Consider the following 20,052-nt stretch of genomic DNA (forward strand, 5'->3'; position numbering starts at 1 on the left):
AAGTTCTTTATTATTTCCACAAGTGATAACAGGAAGACAAAAGGCCATAATATGTACTTCAGGGTTTTATCAAACTGTCTATTGGACTCAAAGCAAAGCTTCTGGATAAATAACTCTAAAACATGAGATTAATAGTGAGTGATCATGCCGATGTTGGCCTCCAAACAGTAGAGCTTGGTCAAAAGTGGACCTTACGTTGCCCACTTTTTGTATAGGCAATGCCTGTTCAGTGTTCTAGTACAACAAGCCCTGGTCTTTTCCACTGAATGTTGTTTTGTCCCTTGGCATTACCACCCTACCGGAGTAATAAGACCTCATTGACTTCCTATTCTGTAGTCAGAATACAGGTGTAACATACATTACAAACAGTAATTTGTTACCTTAACTTGTTACCTTAACTTGCTGTTTTTAGTTTTGACAAGCACTAGGTTGTACAAAGCGATATGTCTGGAGATATGAGGGCACTAATGGCCATCATTATCATTATGATGGTCTAAGGAAAGAATGCATTCAAATACCATCCAGTCCAGGAGGCCCACATGCTGCATAATTGTCAATTTTTGTTAAAGCAAAAAAAAAAAATAGTTTTATTTCCTTCATTGATGGACACAGCTCCTGATCTTCATAACCATTGGGTAATACTGCCCCCCTACAGGAGTAGGACACTAGGCGGTAAAAGAATCTGGCTACACCTATGGGCAATCCCAGGGGATATACTCCCTCTCTCTGCTATATGTACTTAGTTTTTTTTTTCCTGCCTAGTCAGGAATAAGGACCTAGTTCCTTGTTGGGATCTCTGGTCCTGGCAATTTTTTTCTTTAGATAGAAATGTTTTCTCCTGTTTTTTTCCTGTGAGATTTACAATCAACTGCCAGACTGGAAGACAGACTGGAAAATCTAGATCCAGTGGTCACACCAGTCTGGACAGTGAGCGTGCGCAGACCTGAGCTCCGTGCTAGGTCGGCCACGACATAGTAAAAAATCCCATTTTTTTTTTTGTATAGAGTAGGGAAGGGTTCTAAACCCTATCTGGTTGTACTGCTATCTGGGGCGGCTTAGAGAGATTTCCCTTCACTTCCTGCTCTGCTGGCATTATTTTACTAGAGAGAAAGTGATGAACTCTCAAGAGACTTGCTCAACACGAGAGAAATGCTGTTTTTTTTTTTTTTTTTTTTTTTTTTTTTAGGGAAAGGCTAGAACCTCGTTCAGATTTAGGTCTTGAACCCGGTTCTAGAATTTCTCACGTATATCTTCTAAAACTGCTATCACTGGTACAAAAGAAAATCTCACTAGCAAAGCCAAGGATGGCAAAAAAAACCTGGCAAGCATCCTCCCTATCCATAACCAATATGAAAACCTTGTCTTTACACACTTTGTCATCTTCTGCTGCCTTTTTTTTTTTTTTCCTTTAAAAGAGGAACCCTTGAAAAAACTTTCAGGTCCTGCTAAAACTAGTGAATTCGTCAATGGGAACGATGACCCGCTTACAGACAGTTTAAAAGATTTTTGAAGTTATTGAGCTGGTACTGCCACATGGTTTTGGCCCCTGGATTATGCTAGCACCAATAAATGGGAGATCCATCAGCCACAGCTCTAGGAACTCCTAGTAACCCCCGGAGATCCACTAGGGTTCCACAGATAGCATATTTCAAAGAAACCTGTACCATCTAAAACCAATTTTCTGATTATTATGCACTTTTTAGCCTTTTCTTTATATTCTCAAGCTTCTTGTGAAATGAGCCATAATGTCTTCCCTTCCTCTCTTCTTTATCTTTTACAGATCCAGACCTGCTACTGTACTCCAAATCAATTTTCTCACTCAAACCAACAATATCGACCAGTAACATCTGTCCAGTTCAATTCCCAACCAAACCAAACACTGCCACAAGCCGCCCACCAAACAGGTTGGTGTCTTCCGGAGCTCCTTTTTTTCTTTTGTTTTCTTCTCTTCAGCTGATGACCCGAGTGACCTTGAGCGGCGGGACCCGGGTCCGGGGCGCTGTCTGAGAGGGGTTACGTTTCTCACAGTGAACCGGTCTCTTTTCCAGCCACTTTCTGCTCTTCCTGAATTGCCAGTGTTTGGAAAAAAAAAACATGTAATAGTGTATTGTTTGACATGCTTTCTTTGATGCCTTTACAGTTTGGCAAGTCTCAAGGTTTTAGGTTTTGCAGTTATGCCGAATTAAACTTTGGTGTCACCGCTAAATGCTTGGAGAAGTCTTTTTTTTTTTTTCCTTTTTTTTCCATTGCATGGTTCAAATAAAAATAAGACAAACCGTTACACCCAACAGGATGTGTTATTTGATTGGGTAACTACAAGTATTCATCAATTTGTAAATAGGAGGCCTGGATTTATTTATTTAGGCTATTACATGGTCTACTTTGGATCTTTGTATTCACTGTGTCCCCCCAGGTTAAATTTTGCACAGCACTGTTCACAGCTGTCTCTGCCTTTGTGGTGGGGCCAAAACATGGCAAAGCTTTTTCAAAGTACCCACACAATAGACGATTTGGTCAGAAACCAGGTTTTTGGTCACTAAGAGGGATCCTTCACTGTCACAGGAAGAATTTACAACTCCGTACCCATCTCTTTCCTGATGAGAATGAAACCCTTGGCCAATTTCTTTACTGAAGGGACTTCTAAGCACAATACTAGCACACAGTAAAGTAGCATACTGTCAACTGAACCTTAGAAGTGACTGTTAAGAGATAACTTGCACCTGTGTTAAGACTTTAAGGCTGGACTCCAGGTAGATATTAGAGACATACTGATGCAGCTATGTATTATTTATTTTTAGTTTTAGTTTTTACAACCCAAATTTCAAAAAAGGTGACACTGTGCAAGTCTACGTCAAAACAGAATGCAATGATTTGCAAAATCTCATAAAACCATATTTTATTCCCAATAGAAAATGGAAAACATAGCAAATTTTTAAACTGAGAAAATGTACCATTTTACGAATTAAATGAGGCAATTTTGAAATTGATGGAAGCAACATGTCTCAAAGTTGGAACAATAGCAACAAAATGCTTGCAAAGTACAACCCCAAATCCCAAAAAGTTCAGACAGGGCTTTGTTTACCACATTGTGGCAACCTCCAGTCTTTTATTGACACTCTGTAAATGTCTGGGAACTGAGGAGACCAGTTGCTGGAGTTTGGGGTGAGGAATGTTGTCCCATTCTTACCTGAGCATTTTTTTCTCTAAAACCTGGATGTATTTTTCAGAATTGATGGTGCCAATACAGATGTTCAAGTTGCCCATTCCAAATGCACTAATGCGTCCCCCCCCAATACCATCAGAAATGCAGATTTTTGAACTGAGTTCTAAAGGTCCCATTCCCCTTTAGTCAGGAGGACACTGCATCCATGGTTGCCCACAAGAATGTCAAATTTTGATTCGTCTGGCCGCAGAACCGTTTTTAGCTTTGCAACAGACCATTTTAAATGAGCTATGGCCCAGAGCATGATAGAGCTGTACCTTGCATTTGTGGATGGCACGGCAAACTGTGTCCACAGAGTAATTTATGGAAGAATTCCCGAGCCCTTGCAGTGATGTCCACGACACAATCATGCCTGTGTTAATGCAGTGCTGTCCGAGGGCCTGAAAGATCACGGGCATCCAATATTGCATTTCGGCCTTGTCTGAGATCTCTCCAGATTCTCGTAATCTTTTGGTATTCCGTACTTTAGGTGATGATATGTTTAGAGTCTTTGCAATTTTATGTTGAGGAACATTTGTCTGAAATTGGTCGACAGTTTTTAGACAAAGCTTTTCACAACTTGATGAACCTCTTCCCATCTTTACTTCTGAGATACTCTGACTCTCTAAGAGGCTCTTTTGTTTTACTGTCCAGTGATAGGGTGGTTCAGGGGCAAGGCCTGTAAATGTTACTTAATGTAACCCTGGGCCCAGACTATGGATGTTAAACTACATATTCTTAAACCGTGACCACAAACTCTCTAGTCGCTTTTAATGTTAAGTTATACATTCTCAACAGAGCTCAACAAAGAATCTGGTCAGGTTTTTTTTTATAGTTTCTAGCACCTGCTGTATTTTTCCACTAGAGATCTATCGGGCTGCAAAGATCTTTTCTCATCGACAAAAGATAAGATTTCAATGTCTGTGTTGTGAAATTTAAGAATGAATTTCTTCACAATGCGTATAGATGCAGAGATAGAGGAAGTCTCGTTTGAAAGTGTTTCTACTGCTTGATCAGAATATTTAACTTCTAATAATAAAAGTGCGTGACCTGGTCACAGGTTCACTAACCCTGTACCAGAGAAAAGTTTCCTGTCCTGCCAGACAATGCTGTGTTGTGTGGAAGAGCTGTGCCAATCTCCGGACTGGATAAACAAATACAAATCATTTGGCAGGTAAAACTACTCCTTTATATGTATTTCATCTGTGTGTTAAGCTGTTTAACTGGAGTTCAGCTTTAAAGCAAAAGTTCAACACCTTCAGGGAACTTTTCATTAAAATATTCTATTACATCTAACTGCAAAAGTGAGCACTGAAAATGTTAGGTAAAATGTTCCTGCCGATTTATCATAAAATAGCACAAAATGTGGATCCCATGAACTCACAGGTACTTATAATAACCCCATCGCATTGTGGCTCCCTAATGTATGTTGGTTCACACCTATGCAGTTTGCTTTTTATCTGTTTCTGCAGTGCTTTTTGCAGGACATTTTGCACACGCATTTTGCGTTTTTTTTTTTTTTTTCCTGGGCAATTTTTTGTTGAGCAGATTAATGAAATTGCTGCAGAAAAGCATGTAGTGCTTTTTTTAAAGTCTATTGAACCAAAAAAGTAAAATTTTTCAGTTTTAACTGCTTGAGGACTGCCCAGCGTAGATATAGTGCGGCAGGGCGGCTGCTCTGGGCTGGATCATGTACCTAGTACCTGATCTGCGTGCAGCCCTCCCCTGCCCCTATTGTGCTGCATATGGCTGCAGCACTAACCAATCAGCGGGTGCCCAGCACTGATTGGTCGCTGGCACAAAGAGAGCCTGTGTAGGTAAACACAGGGCTCTCTTCTGACAGCAGCAATGTGCTGTTTTTTTTCTTCCTGGCGACACCCGTGGGCAGTCCCAGGGGGGTATACTCCCTCTCTCTGTTATAGCCACTCAGTTTTTGTTTTTCTGCCTATTCAGGATTAAGGACCTATTTACTTGCTGGGATGAAAAAGTGCGTCCAACCCTGGACCTCAAGGCGCTAAACTGCTTTGTGCAGTTACAGAAGTTCAGAATGGAATCCATTCGAACCGTGGTGGCATCCCTGTGTCAGGGGAATTTCCTCGCCTCTATCAGTATCAAGGATGCCTTTCTTTTCAATATGTGCCAGTCACCAGCATTTTTTTTGCTTTTTGCTGTGGGGGAGGAGCATTATCAGTTTGTGGCGTTACCCTTTGGTCTTACATCTGCTCCTCGGGTCTTCACAAAAGTGTTAGCCCCGGTGCTAGCTTTGATACGCCATGGGGGATCATGGTACTGGGTGAACCGTTCTGGCCACCTTAGAATGCCGGCTACCTCCAGAGCCCCCTTGGTGATTGACACAAGCCACGGCCGTGGCATTAGCCGACTGAAAGCTCTATTTGTGGGGGGGGCATACATTTTTATTGGGTACAGTGTTGCATGACCACGCAATTGTCAGGAAAAGTAACTTGGTGCCATATCGCAAAAAAAATGGCCTGGTCATTGGGGGTGGTGGAAAAACCTTCCGAAGGTCAAGTGGTTAAAGTCCCTAACCCTTTCCCAAATTGCAGCGGCTGAAAAAAGCATAATGTGAACGTGTCCCGTAGGAAGTCATGTTTAATGAACCGTAGTGCGTTTCTGCAAAAAGCACCAAAAAACGCATAGGTGTGAACCGAGCCTTAGGGTGAACCTCCCAAATAGAACCGTAAACCATACATTTCTTCTAACCGTAAATAAATGTGGTTTGCTTAAGCTCATTGTTGCATAAACCTTTCCTTTTTTTTTTTTTTTATGCGTCTTGGTGCTGCTGATCCTCTCCTGCCTCGTTTAGCCACTTTCTGGCTGCACATCATTGCTTTGGACCGGCTTACTAATGGTGACCATGGTGGAATATGCCTGTACTATGTGTGGCAGCATAGTCCCTTGTCCCCCCATTAGGTTAACTAGTTGTCACCCCATGGGCAGGAAGGAATCTTCTTCATCGTCGGATCAACAAGTATTTTAATAAATGCCTGAAGGTTTTAAAATATTAAAGCTACTTTTGAAATGACACTAAAGCAGTATTAAGCTACAATATACTACATTTTTGATTTTGAGTTTACCAATCATTAGATGTGGTGGCTGGCTGCCTTAGCTTTCTTTTTTTAGGCTTTTTTTCCCCTCTGTTTCTCTTGGCAATATTTATTTTTTTAGAGTCGGTTCACACTGAGGCGACACTACTCCTTACTACTTCGGGGGCGATTTGTGCATTACATTGCACCACGACTTCGGAGCGACTTGCAGGGACTTCACATAATGGAAGTCTATGCAAGTCGCCCCGAAATAGTACAGGACCCTTTTTCTAAGTCGGAGCGACATGTGTCGCTCCTATTCGAACGGGTCCTGTAGTGGTCAATGGACCGCAAGGGAGCGCGACTTGTCAGGCTGACAAGTCGCGCTAATGTGAACCAGCTCTAAATGTATTTAATGGTATGCCAAATATACAGAAACAGTAATAATACATAGCATCATAGCCCAATTGTCCATTATCTGTGTTGCAAAACTAGAAAGAGACCAACGAGGTCCGAGGAGCATCCTTTCCTGCTAATATGGCCAGTAACACACCTCCTGTATTAGAGCTCCCCCACTGTAGATGGAGGAGGACAGCAGGAAACTTTGGACAGCAGCATTGGTAACCTCAGGGGGGGGGGGGGGGAGAAACATTAGATGTACTAATAGATTTAGATACACTAACAAATTGAAGCCAAACACAAGCCGTTACAGCAAGTTTTTTTCCTTTTTAGGATAAAGGTTTTACATCAGTGGCTGTCGACTTATGAGCTAAAGGAGGCCTTAAATGTGGTCCCTTATATTACCATAGGTCCCCACATAATGTTCAATATATGTAATGGTTGAGAGGACTGTCAGAGACTGCAGACCTACTAGAGGAAATGAGGGTCAGAGAGTGTGGAAAGGATACATTGTATACTGGGGATACACTGCAGAAAACAATAGGAAACTGGGAACATGTTACATGAGGATAGTAGAGAACAATACTACTACCCTAATACGTGTTCCCACTACAGACTGCTGAGGTCCAAGGGCTTCACATCCTATACCAAAAGGCCACAGGTTGGGCACCTGGTTTTTACATTAAACAAAGCTGATCATTGTATGCACCCCTGTCAGAAGTAAATGGTTTGTCTAAACCAGGGATCCTCAAACTATGGCCCTCCAGCTGTTGCGGAACTACACGTTCCATGAGGCATTGTAAAACTCTGACATTCACAGACATGACTAGGCATTATGGGAATTGTAGTTCCTGAACAACTGGAGGGCCATAGTTTGAAGACCCCTGATCTAAACCCTGTAACTGTTTTTCAACAGAACAAGCTGTTCTGTAGAAGTAGCAGACTTACTGGCAGGATCACTAGATGAAAGCCTAAAAAAGCGAATGGAACTGTCGCATCTAAGAATTGTAAATCTGCAATATAATGTTTGCTTTGGGGTTTAATACCGCTTTAATATGCTAAAGCTGATATGAGGTTTGAGCGACTTTCATAAGACAAGTTGGAGGTAGATAAAAGTCGAATTTTCCTTTTTGAAAGCTTTGTGACAAGCCAATTTGGTGTTAAAATACACATTGGGAAAGGTTTAAAAAAAAAAACAATATATTATTATTTATTTATTTATTTATTTTTTTGCATGAAGATTAAATTGTCACCCCCAAAGATTAGTGCAGACTGCAGCCCAAGGGTGGCTTGGTGCGTATGTCACTTTTTAAGTTGATGTCTAATGATGGGAGGATAAAGGCTTTTCAGTGTGACAGTAAATGTATGGTAGCTGGCAGGAAAAGGGAGAGCCTCCATTTTGCGGAGTTTTTTTTTTTATATATGTAAATTAAACAGTGCGCCGGCTTTGCAGGATTCATCTCGGCTCCCCTTCCATGTTACCGCTGAGCGAGGGAGCAGCACTTGATGTCTGTGCCTTTATTGAAACGCAGCGGGGTGTATTTGTTCTTGTTGAATTTGCAGACTGAGAATTAAATTTAAGTGAACACTCTTCCCTTATTCTGCACAATACAAATGTCTTTATAGTCACTGCCTCCCACTGCTGGGTCAAGGACAATCCCGACTGGGGGTGGCTAAAGAAAAAAAAAAAAAAAATTGATCTTCAGCCCTCAATGTTGAAATGGATCTTTTGGATGCTTGTCAGAAAAATATATTTATAATGGTTATTCCAAAAGTTGGTAACAGTCTTCATAGGCTTGGTTTTTTTTTCCATGACTTTTTTTTTTTTCTTTTCTCATAGAAAAGTTGAATTTTTGTTCTTTACAGCGTGGTCACAATAGATTTTTGTAAACTGAACTGCAATTTATTAAAATTAATTTTGTCCTTTTTTAATAAAGATTGGTGACATCATTGGCACAAGTGGCATTAGGGACTGCTTATGAAAATGTCTGAAGGGCTGCTTTTTGCTCATAGTAACCAATCAGGTTTTATCTATGCCCTTGCATGATGCCCAGTGTGCTTCAACAGAGTCACTTACTCCTAGTGATTCCTAAATTTTGGGTCCTAATATAAAGTTATCTTCACAGTGTGTAATGATCCCTTTTAAGTACTCTATTTTTTTCTTTCAGGTTACACGACTGTAATGCCCAGCCAGCAACCAAACTACCAGGGTATGGTGAATGTCCAGCAGCCTCAGAATCAGACTTTGGTTAGTGGCCAGCCTGGCAGTCTAGCCAATCCTATTCAGGGTGTGATGGTGCAGTACTCCTCAGTGCCCTCTTACCAGGTATTATGAACTAGGTTCTTAGCAATTAGGTGATCTGCAAACGTACCACCGCTAGTGACGTAGCCCTGGCCTTACAGCGGCACCCTATGTAACACGGCTGTGTCACTAGTACCTTCTAAGGAGATTCTGTCATCTGGGTAGCGTATGATGCATAATTTTATCTGCCAAGATAATGTGTATATGTCGGGGGGTGGCATTAAATCTGGAAAGCAAAATGAGAAATGATCCTCTGTCCTTACTGAAGATGACCTCAGGCGTAAGAACATTCAACGCAAATACCCCAAAGGTTCAACAGACTGTGAAAGGTATATACGTCCCCCTTTTTTTTTTTTTTTTTTTATTCTTTTAATTGACATTTTCATAATGTTTTTAACCCCTTGCCAACCATATAACTTATACAATCTCATGGTGGCTCTGCTGCACTCTGATGTCCCTGGTGGGGACATCAACATCTAAGGCTGGTCACAACGACTTCCTGCATCCTGTTATTGGCACTTCCGCTTATGAGTTTCTGGTTGCAGTGACGTCACGTAGGAGCACCGGCAGGCCCGGCTCCTGAACGCCTGTTACTTTTACTCAGCGGTATGACAGCATGCCACAGAGGCCTTTTCCATCCCATCCACCGGACTTAGCAGATATTGACCCAGCTCCATCTCCAGCACCACCTTTCACTGGCTTTTCATGCCTTGGAGGCTTTATTTACATCACCTATATCCGGATAGCGCTGTCCACAATGGTTGCTTCCTTATTAAGAAGTGGACTGTTTCACCAGTGGTGGACCCTCCAGTTTGTCCAGTTTGAACAAGGCAACCATGATTCCGGTTGAAGAGTCCCCAGCCTTTAAGGATCTGGCTGACAGGAAGGCGGAGGCTGTAGACTGCAATATGTACACTCTGGCTGGTTTGGCACTGAGGCCAGTATTCATCATTGCTCTGGCGTCGCAAACTGACAGAGTGAGCTAAGCTTTTACGCCGTGACCTAGAGGGAGAACTGCCCCCCCCCACCCGCCTTTTCTGAACTGGGGAACCAGCTGGTATAGGTCTGCAGTTTATCTGTGATGCCTCTTTGGATGCGGCTCCCCTAGTGGCTCAGCTCTCTGTTTCAGCAGTCTTCTTTCGGTGTGTCTTTTAGCTTAAATGCTGGTCTGCAGGCCAATGTGAAAAAAGTTGTAAATTATTCAATATAAATGTGTGCAAAACAGCAGCTATACCAACTTTGCTTACCACTGCAAAGTAAAAAAAAATAGTAATCAAAAATAAGGTACAGCGCTAAAAAATACTAAGCATCAAATGCCAAAGTATATACTAGCTGGCTAAGGTGCTTGGAAATCTGTATAAAGGGTGACTCAGTGCACAAAAGTGCAAAAAAGCAAGTGCAAATTAACAAAGTAAAGTGCTTGAGACAAATTATAAAGTAACAATGTGACAAAGTAAATCACATGGTGCATATAAGCATTCATGGGGTGCAAAAGCAATATCCAAAAATTCAGTCCATATAAAGCTTCTTTTTGCCCTTTGCAAAAACATGTTGAAGAAAGTGCTTGAGAGTGCTAGTGCTTCCGCCACCACCACCACCCAAAAGATGGTCTCTCTCACCTGGAACTCTGACCTGTGTTTTACCACTAGGTCAAATGAGCAGTTCCTCTAAGGGTTAAAGATCTCTCTCTTCCAGACTGATTTCATAGGAGTTGCTCAATGGATTAAATTTGATATTTGCTTCAAGTCACTCTCAGCATTGGTCCGGTATGACATATAAAAGAGAGGCAAAAGAGATCTAGTGCTCTCCGTTTAAAAGAACTCTTTATTGGGAATTAGCATTTATGAACTTACAGGGGTTGGCACTTCAAAGCAGTGCAGACTATAGACGCTTGTCTCACCGCTCACACGGAGCTGGCTCCCGAGTTCCTGGTTGCTCCTGAAGTCTCCGCCCCCTATACGCGTTGTGTCATCCATCATAGGACGCTCAACTTCCTCAGTAGGGGTGGAGCTAAGCAAGCAACTGGCCACTTTATACAGTGATTTCCCGCGATGGGGTGGGAATACTACGTGGCCCCAGGCAGCAAAACAACAACATCCGCTACAGTATACTCATAGAACAGAGCTGGATGGGGTTCAAAATTCACAATAAAAGTAAAGTAAGTCTAAGCGGAGCTTCCGCGCAACAGAAACGCTGCAGCCAACTCATACACACAACAAAGTTACCCCATCTATACCATTAAATAGATCAATAAATACAAGTAAATCCAAATATATATAATACAGAAATAAAGAAAAAAAATAAATAAAAAAACATAAACAAAAAAACCATACCATAAGGAAAAAATATATATATACAAATAAAAGAACTCATTAAAAAATCCCCTTTGAGAATAAAAAGGAAAAATCAAAACCATCTTTATCTATCACTGATAAAACAGTTGACATCTACCTCAATGTCCAATCCTCGTGGAGCAAGAACCCCTGCTGTCCAGCAGATGATCATTTTTACGGACTTGCATGCAGTGCTGGGCCTGATTGGGTCTACCTTTTAGGCGCTTCCGTTTGCACAGTTCAATACAAGGTCTCTGCAAAGGGAGATTCTGACCAAGTGGGACAAGACTCTGCAGTCTCTGGACAATCAGATCCGGCTGAGCTGGGGGAACAAAGGAGTCCCTGGTCTGGTGGCTTAGTTCTCTGTCGCTTTGGCTGGGCAAATCCTTCCTCCCCTTGTATTGGACAGTGATCACCACGGACACCAGCCTGTCCGGCTGGGGAGGCATCCTCCGCAAGAATTCTGCTCTGAGGATCTGGACACTGGAAGAATCCAGACTCCAGATCAATGTCCTGGAACTCCGAGCGATCAGACTGTGCCTGGACCATTGGACGGATCATCCTAAGGGATGTCCAGTGCGCATTCATTCGGACAATGCCACTGCTGTGGCTTATGTCAATCACCCAGGGGGCAAAATAAGTGTGTCCTGGCGGCTCGGGAGGTAGCCAGCATTCTAAGGTGGGCAGAACCTCTCCACTGTGTACATTGCCGGGGTGGAAAACTGGCAGGAGGTTTACCTCAGTCAGCAGGCGTTGGACCAGGGGGAGTGGTCCTTTAATCCGGAGGTGTTTCATAAGTTGTCTCCAGTGGGGCATCCCCAAGGTGAATCTGTTAAGCGTCTCAGCTCAACAGAAAGGTGCAGAGGTTTGTGGCTCAGGCACAGGATCCTCTGCCATATGCCACAGAAGCGCTGGTGGCCCAGTGGGGTCAGTATCGTCGTATTTACGCCTTCCCTCCTCTCAAGCTTCTGCCAAGACTTCTACGCAGGTTCGAGGCAGAAGGGATTGCGGTCATCTTAGTGGTTTCGGACTTGCCTCGCCGGGCTTGGTTCGCCGATCTGGTGTGGCTGGTTGCCGACATTCCCTGGAAGCTTCCTCCCAGGGAGGATCTGCTGTCCCAAGGACCAATTTTCTTTCCTGCTTTACAGTCACTGGCTTTGACGGCTTGGCTGTTAAATGCTAGGTGCTGATGGATTGAGGTTTATCTGAGTCAGTGATTCCAATGCTTTTTAAAAGCTAGGAAATCTACCTCTAGGAAGATCTACCACCGTACGCGGAAGACTTGCATTGCGTGGTGTGAGTCTCTAGAAATTCATCCTCGCTCCTTCTCTGTGGCTTGGATTTTGAACTTTCTTCAATGGGGGGTTAAATAGAAATTGGCCTTGAGTACCATCAAGTGCCAGGTGCTGGCCTTGGCAGTCTTCTTCCAACAATCCTTGGCCAAACACTCCCTGGTGTGTACCTTTCTTCAGGGTGGCCCACATTTGGTTCCTCCCAGTGCGGTCTCCGTTGCCGCCTTGGGATCTCAATTTTGGTGCTTTCTGTCCTCCAGAGGCCTCCTTTTTGAGAATCTTCATGAGATTCCCTTGCTTAGCTGTCTCAGATGATGGCATTTTTTGTGGCCATCACCTCTGCATGCAGGGTGTCTGAATTGGCGACATTATCCTGTCGTCCACCTTACTTAGTGATTCACGGAGATAAGGTGGTTCTTCGCCCCTGCATGTCATTCCTCGTAAAGGTTGTCTCTGATTTTCATTTGAATGAAGACATTGTGTTGCCTTCTGTGTCCCAAGCCTAAACATCTGAAGGAAATTGCATTGCATGCCTTGGATGTGGTCCAGACAATTAGGTAATTTTTAGATTTCCTAGAGTTAAGCCTTAACCTCCTGGCGATGGGGCAACGCATGTGTACAGCGGCAAGAAGTGGGATTTAATGCTCAGCTGCCACAGCGCACTGACCAAGCTGTCACTCGCAGCCCTCTGCAGAACTACAAGCACACAATTCCTTGAATACAGAGGAAGAACGATACAGCGTTTAGCCCGGGCAAAATTAGCTGAGCTCAAACAGACCAGTGTGGGAAGTGAACAGAGGCAAACCTGTGCTGTGCTCTGTACTTTGCAGAGAGTGGTTGGATGGGAGAGGCAATAGTTTTGAAAACTAAGGTCTCACTCGACTGTTTACCCGCATAAACTGGATTCCAGTGACAAGAATCAGCAGATTCTTGCGGTTGGAATCACAGGTGTATGCGAATAGCGGAGGCCGCTCAGCCTATATGAACTAATAACAGGGTGACAGCGGGCCCTGCTGTTCGCATATAGCCGCACACCAGCAGTTATCTATCTGGACTGCATCCAGGTTCGACTCTCTCTATCCCTAACAGGTAACCCCATGGTGTGTGGCTACATGTGAACAACGATGAATGCTGTCAACCTGTCATGGTTTTGTATAGGCTGAGCGGCTGCTGCTATTCTCATGTAATTCCAGCAACAAAAATCCCCTGATTCTTGCCGCTGGAAACTTCTGTAGGCGACTAAACAGCCATGTGATTGAGACCTTTTCTGGGGGAGGAGCTTACAAAAGGGCTGCCAATGTAAAATCTACTTGGGTAGGTATAAGATTTTCAAGAACTAACCTATATGATCACTATTGTACATACAGTAAGACCCATCGGTGAGAAGCATACTGTTGTACATTTCCTACATTTGCTGAAGAACAAAGCACAGGAGTGCAGAGTGCTAATAAACTTGTTTGTACATCTCCAGCTTTGCTTTAGAAAAATCCTAAAATCTGTAGAAGGGTATTAGCTTGGTTATGGCAATGGGTTGGAAAAGTAGTACCCGCTAACCTACTGCTGACAATGGGTGATGTTCCCTTTACCCTCAGCCCCTCTCTAATGAGGCGGTCTCCACTTGCTCAGCGGGGATCACTCTGTTGATCCCCACTGAGCAGGCGGATGACCGGTTCAACTCTGCTCACTGTGCAGAGACGGACCTGTCAGGGTCCCGTTCTCCTCTATGGGGAGATTGGATGAAAACGGACAGCCCGTCTGTTTTCATCCGATTTGACCCATTGGACTGATGGCGAATGCATCACGATCACTGTTTTAAGCGGATCTTGTTGGATCGGATGACAGATGGGTGTCAGTGGACGCATCTCTGCTGACCTCCGCCTCTCCATCGTGTAGAATGGGTGGCCCCATTAGGTCCGCCTGAAAAATGGACAGGCGGACCTGATGGGTCCAATCATGTGAAAGGGGCCTTATCCTGATTGTGATATTTTGGATTGGAGGAAATCTGAGGTTGGTTCAGTGATAATTTTAAACTGATTTCTTTTCATTTATTAGACCAAACAAAAACCCGCAGCTGGGAATGATACCCTCTGGTTGTAGTGATGCAGGCCTCTCTTTGCCTTGACCATTGTGGTTGACCTATGTTTGTTTTCTATTTTATTTATTTTTTTCCCAGGTTCCAGTTCGGCAAGGCTCCCAGTCTGTACCCCAACAGCCATATCACCAACAGGTGCTCATCCCTAACCAGTCCAACCAAGGGCCCTTACCAACCGCAGGGATGCCAGTCTATTACAGCGTTATTTCACCAGGGCAACAAAATAACTTGAGGTAAATGTGATTCCAGGATGTGGGAAATAATGACACAATACACAAATAAAAGACATAGTTCACCTGAACCAAAACCTGCCTATGCAGGTAAGGAGCGCTTGTAGATAAAAATAACAAAAAAAAAAAAAACAGCTTTGACCAAAGTAAGCAAATAATTTGTCCTGGGGATGTTTTTCAAAGTTTTTAAGATTTCTCAATAAAATAAAGCTGGGAGACCAGGATGGAGGAGAGGGGTTTGGTTTAAATAAATTAAAAATTATGTAAATAGTGTTTTTGGTTTTGTGGTGCTCAGATGCATTTAAGATCCGCTTTAAAGCTGGACAGTTTTTTTTTTTTTTTTTTCTTTTTTTTATCTACAGGCACTCCTTACCTGCATAGGCAGTTTTTTGGTAAAGGTGAACTAACCCTTTAATATTGTTGGTAGCTTTGGTTTATTGTCATATAAAACATGACCGTATTTGTTCTATGTGGAGGATGCTTTCAGATAATGCTGTTGATTGCAGGACACCGATGTATATGCTGCACCAAATGTTTCATGCCATGTATGCTGGACTCTTTCCTTTTAATACAACATGCAGACTGACCGATTTTCTTTCATGCTTCTATTTATATAAGTTATTTGCTCTGTTATGTGTTCCTTTCTGTTATGATTTAAGAAGTGTGATGATAAACTCAAATTTTCTGATTTATAAAAAAAAAATAAATGTAATTTGTTAAAGTGGAACTTAGGCAGAAAAGTAAAGTGGATGTAAACCCTATTCATGAATATTTATGCTGCTCTGTTATCAGCATAATAACTTCTAAAAAGTTCTCCGACACAGGAGATAAAAGCAGCGGGATATTTGTGTCTGGGTGGGTGCATACAGATAGATTTGCAGAGAGCTGCTCTATTCATAGCACAGCTCTGCATGTTTCTTCCTTCCTCTGCCTATGTGGAATGGGGGAGGGGGGGGGGGCGGTTGTGTGCCTTTCCTCCTATCAGTGGTTACACAGTGTATGCCAAGACTCCACACCCAGTGCTGGAACTGGAAGAACATTAAGTTAGAATTTGTACACTTTCTAAAGTGCTGAGGACAACAGATATAAAAATAAACGTATATAGGGAGATTTCTTTCATCTCTGTGTATCATATGAGGCTGTTCATTTCACTGGGTATATGTGAGGGTTTACATCCAATTTTAAGTCCTGCTAGATTACTTCAGGTTGGCCCCTTTTGCATTTATAGTGATGTAAAACATTAAAAATAAGGGCCTATACTGTTTTTAAAATCCAGTAATACACTGTCTCACTCTGCTCTGCACATGCTCAGTTGCTCTTCATTTTTAGGCATTGCTGAGTTTGTAGAGGCCGATCTGCGGACAGCCTTAAAGCCGAATTAAACCCTCCTATCCTTAACAGCCAACAAAGCTGCTTCTGTTTGAACTGCAACTGCCATGGTGCTGCACGTTATTAGTTCGGACACCAGCCATTGGATGGTTTGACAGTTTGGTTGAGGACACAAGCAAATCAAACTGTTTTTGGAAACTGGTAAATCAATAGGTTTAGTTCTGCTTTATAATTTACAGCTGGGGCTCTGGGCTTCAGCAAAATGGCAGCCTCCAGCAGGAAGCAACAAGAGCAGTGCTGGAGGCAATTTACAGCACACACTATTTTGGTAGCATAATTATTAACCATTTTCCGACTGCCCGCCGCAGATATACTATGGCAGGCTGGCTCGGCTGCGTGAACCCCCGTACCAGTTCCTGGGGGCGCGCCCCCGCCCCCATTAGGAAGGTGGGAAAGCCGATCCATGGGGCCGGGCACTTGCTATCGCTCCACGGGGAGAGAGAACGACGGTCTGCTGTTGTAAACACAGCAGACCGTTGTTCTCTATGGAATGAATACCGAGCGCCTGTGATCCTCCTATTTAGGATCACAGGTCTCTGTGCTGATTGCACAAGTCCCTCCCCCATACAGTTAGAAAACACTCCCCTAGGCTCACACTTAACCCTTTGATCATCCCTAGGGTAACCTCTTCCCTGACAGTGTCATTAGTTTAGTAACCTTGCATTTTTTTAGCACTGATTACTGTTGTAATGTCACTGGTCCCCCCAAAACTGTCAAAAATGTTAGTTAGGGGCCCGATCTGTCCGCTGCAATGTTGCAGTCCCGCTAAAAATGGCTGATCGCCACCATTACTAGTAAAATGAAATGACCTAAATCTTTCCCCTAGTTTGTAGGCACGATAACTTTTGCACAAACCAATCAAAATACGTAGCAGAATACAAATTGTCCTAAAAGGATGAAAAATTTTGATCTTTAAATATATATTTTTATTTTTTGGGGAATTTTTTTTTTTTTTTTTTTTTTTTTTTTTTAGAATTGTCACTCTTTTTTTGTTTATAGCACAATAAATAAAAATTGCACCGGTGATCAAATACCACTAAAAGAAAGCTCTATTTATGGGAAAAAAAGGGCATCGATATTATTTAGGTACAGCGTCGTGCAATTGTCAGTTAAAGTAACGCAGTGCCGATTCGCAAAAAATGGCCTGGTCATTGAGGAATACCTTCTGGTCCAGAAGTGGTTAATATCGAATGCATGTTCCTTGCTAAAGAACATTATTTTTTATTAAGTTGTTATGGGTAAAGTTCCACTTGAACTTGTCAGTAGTACAGTGATTGTATGACATATTGGAGGTAGTTGTGCGTAGCTGTGGGAGTGTTCCTGTGTTGTATAATATTGCAAATCAATCTGTATATTTTCAGCTCCTCGGTAGGATATATGCACCCTCCAGGGTCTGACCAGATGCATTTTCCTAGAGCAACCTCTCCGTGTTCTCAAGCACTGCATGGTCCTCCGTGTGCAGGTACGTGAAGAGATGTGTGATTATTGCTGTGTGTGGGATCTATGTGCACACACGTTTAAAAAAATAATTTTAGGCCTGAAGATTACATAAAACCCCCTAACATTTTATATTTTCTGAAAGCAGGCACCCTAGAGAACAAAATAGTGGAAGTTCCAATTTTTTCGCTTGATATTACCGCAAAGGTCTGGGAAAGTCTAAAATTTCAGTAAAAAACACGAGGGCAAACGAATGCATTAAACTACCCCAATTGGTAAAATATAAAAGACGAGGTTGCACCGAGATACCCAACATATCAAACCTTAAATTTGTGTGCACTGGTGAAATGGCGACCAACTTCGGTACGCTATATTTTTTTCAAAGCGACACTTCAAAAGCCCCCTCTAGGTATCAATTTGGTGTTATGGAGGTGGTCTTTTGGGTATGTGGAGGCAATTGGGAGGCAGCGCAGCTGCCCGAATGCATCCACCTGAAAGGCAGGAGTCTGCCTGTCAGTTTTACACACAGTCCGGGGGCTGCAGGCACCGGATTGTGTGTGAACCCCCCCCCCCGTCAGGTCTGTACAATGTATGGACATGGCAGCGAAAGGGTTAAAGTAGATCTCCAGCCTTCCCTTAAGTCTTGCACAGGTGTAACGGCTCCTCTCCTGTACTGAAATGGCTTGCTCTGATTTCACTGCACACTGTGAGCTTATCACAAAGGATGCTGAGGGTCTGCCTGCCATCGAGGAGTGCCATGTGCTGGGGGAGTGGAGCATCGGATAAGTAATTTTTCCCCCTCTCCCCTAGACAAAATCAGCTGTGAACCCTTGCAGTGCTGGAACAGCCCCCCATGCAAGGGATCTTTTTTTTTTTTTTTTTTCCTGCCTGAAGTTGAGCTTTAATGTCGTTTTTATAGTGTGTGGGCCTGCAAGAAACGAATCGTTTTAAATATAAAGCGTAAGCTCACCACATAACAAAATGCTTTAGCATTAAAGTTGTATTGGGTTTATACATACAATTATACAATAGGTACAAATATCCAAGTATGTCATATCACATCAAGCATAATACAGCATAGGTATGCTCTCCACTGTTGAATCACACCAACAGAAATACACTGTGTTGTCAAAAGTATTGGGACGCCTGCCTTTACAGTTTACACGCAGATGAACTTTAATGGCATCCCAGTTTTAGTCCGTAGGGTTCAATATTGATTTAGCCCACCCTTTGCAGCTATAACAGCCTCAACTCCTCTGGGAAGGCTGTCCACAAGGTTTAGGAGTGTGTCTATGGGAATGTTTTTGACAATTCTTCCAGAAGCACATTTGTGAGTTCAGGAATTTATGTTGGAGAGAAGGCCTGGCTTGCAGTCTCTGCTCTAAATCATCCCAAAGGTGTTCTATTGGGTTGAGCTCAGGACTCTGTGCAGGCCAATCAAGTTTCTCCACCCCAAACTCTCTCTCATCCATGTCTTTATGGACCTTGCTTTGTGCACTGGTGCGCAGTCATGTTCGAACAGGAAGGGGCCATCCCCAAACTGTTCCCACAAAGTTGGGAGCATGAAATTGTTCAAATTGTCTTGGTATGCTGACGCCTTAATAGTTCCCCTCACTTGAATTAAGGGGCCAAACCCAACCCCTGAAAAACAACCCCACACCATAATCCCCCCCTCCACCAAATGATTTGGACCAGTGCACAAAGCAAGGTCCATAAAGACATAGATGAGTGAGTTTGGGGTGGAGGAAAGGTTCCTGCACTACTTTTCTGCATCTTTGGTGGGACTTGAATGCCATAAACTACAACTTTAAACAAAAATGGAAAAAAAAAGTTGCAAGGAAGTCGTGTCTCTGTCTTATCAATGTGACTTTGGCTGCAACATGATACAACTTCAGAGGATTTTATTAACCCTATACTCCACTCCCAGCCTATTATAGTCTGCTGTGTACTTGTGCCTCAGCCCATCTCTGCAGCTCAAAATCCTACTCCCAAAGCAAGTTGTCCATCTAGCCAGAGTGACTGCTAAGCACCATATAACACAAGGAAACGAGGAAGTGGAAGGTAACGGAATTGTGCCACACACTGTATTATGATTGGCTAAAGCCAATGTTGCAAAACATCAGTCACATGAAAGTTGCATTGAAGTCTCAATGCAAAGTCACACTGAAAGTCGCATGATTTTAGGGGCGCAGGATTTTAGGGGCGCAGAAGTTCATTCCTTATTTGCACTTTGCCCTGCTAAATGTATCTAGCCAGATTAATATAAAAGTTCATGTACCTGTGTTGCTGTTCTCTGAAATTTTTGTCTTATTTTTAACTTGTAGTTTTCATA

At 42.9% G+C, this 20,052-nt stretch overlaps 1 protein-coding gene across 8 annotated transcripts in view; it reads left to right on the forward strand.

Moving 5' to 3' along the window:
• R3HDM1 (R3H domain containing 1) overlaps positions 1–20,052 on the forward strand; it is a 277,140-nt gene that overhangs the window by 232,313 nt on the left and 24,775 nt on the right. For all 8 annotated transcript variants that reach the window (XM_082261129.1, XM_082261127.1, XM_082261128.1 and 5 more), the window contains 4 exons: positions 1,781–1,904; positions 8,814–8,971; positions 14,746–14,897; positions 17,645–17,745. In XM_082261129.1, the coding sequence (XP_082117255.1) occupies positions 1,781–1,904; positions 8,814–8,971; positions 14,746–14,897; positions 17,645–17,745 (535 nt within the window). The remainder of the gene's footprint in view (positions 1–1,780; positions 1,905–8,813; positions 8,972–14,745; positions 14,898–17,644; positions 17,746–20,052) is intronic.

This window comes from Pelophylax lessonae (assembly GCF_965119305.1).
Source record: "Pelophylax lessonae genome assembly, chromosome: 6".
Classification (NCBI taxonomy): domain Eukaryota; kingdom Metazoa; phylum Chordata; class Amphibia; order Anura; family Ranidae; genus Pelophylax; species Pelophylax lessonae.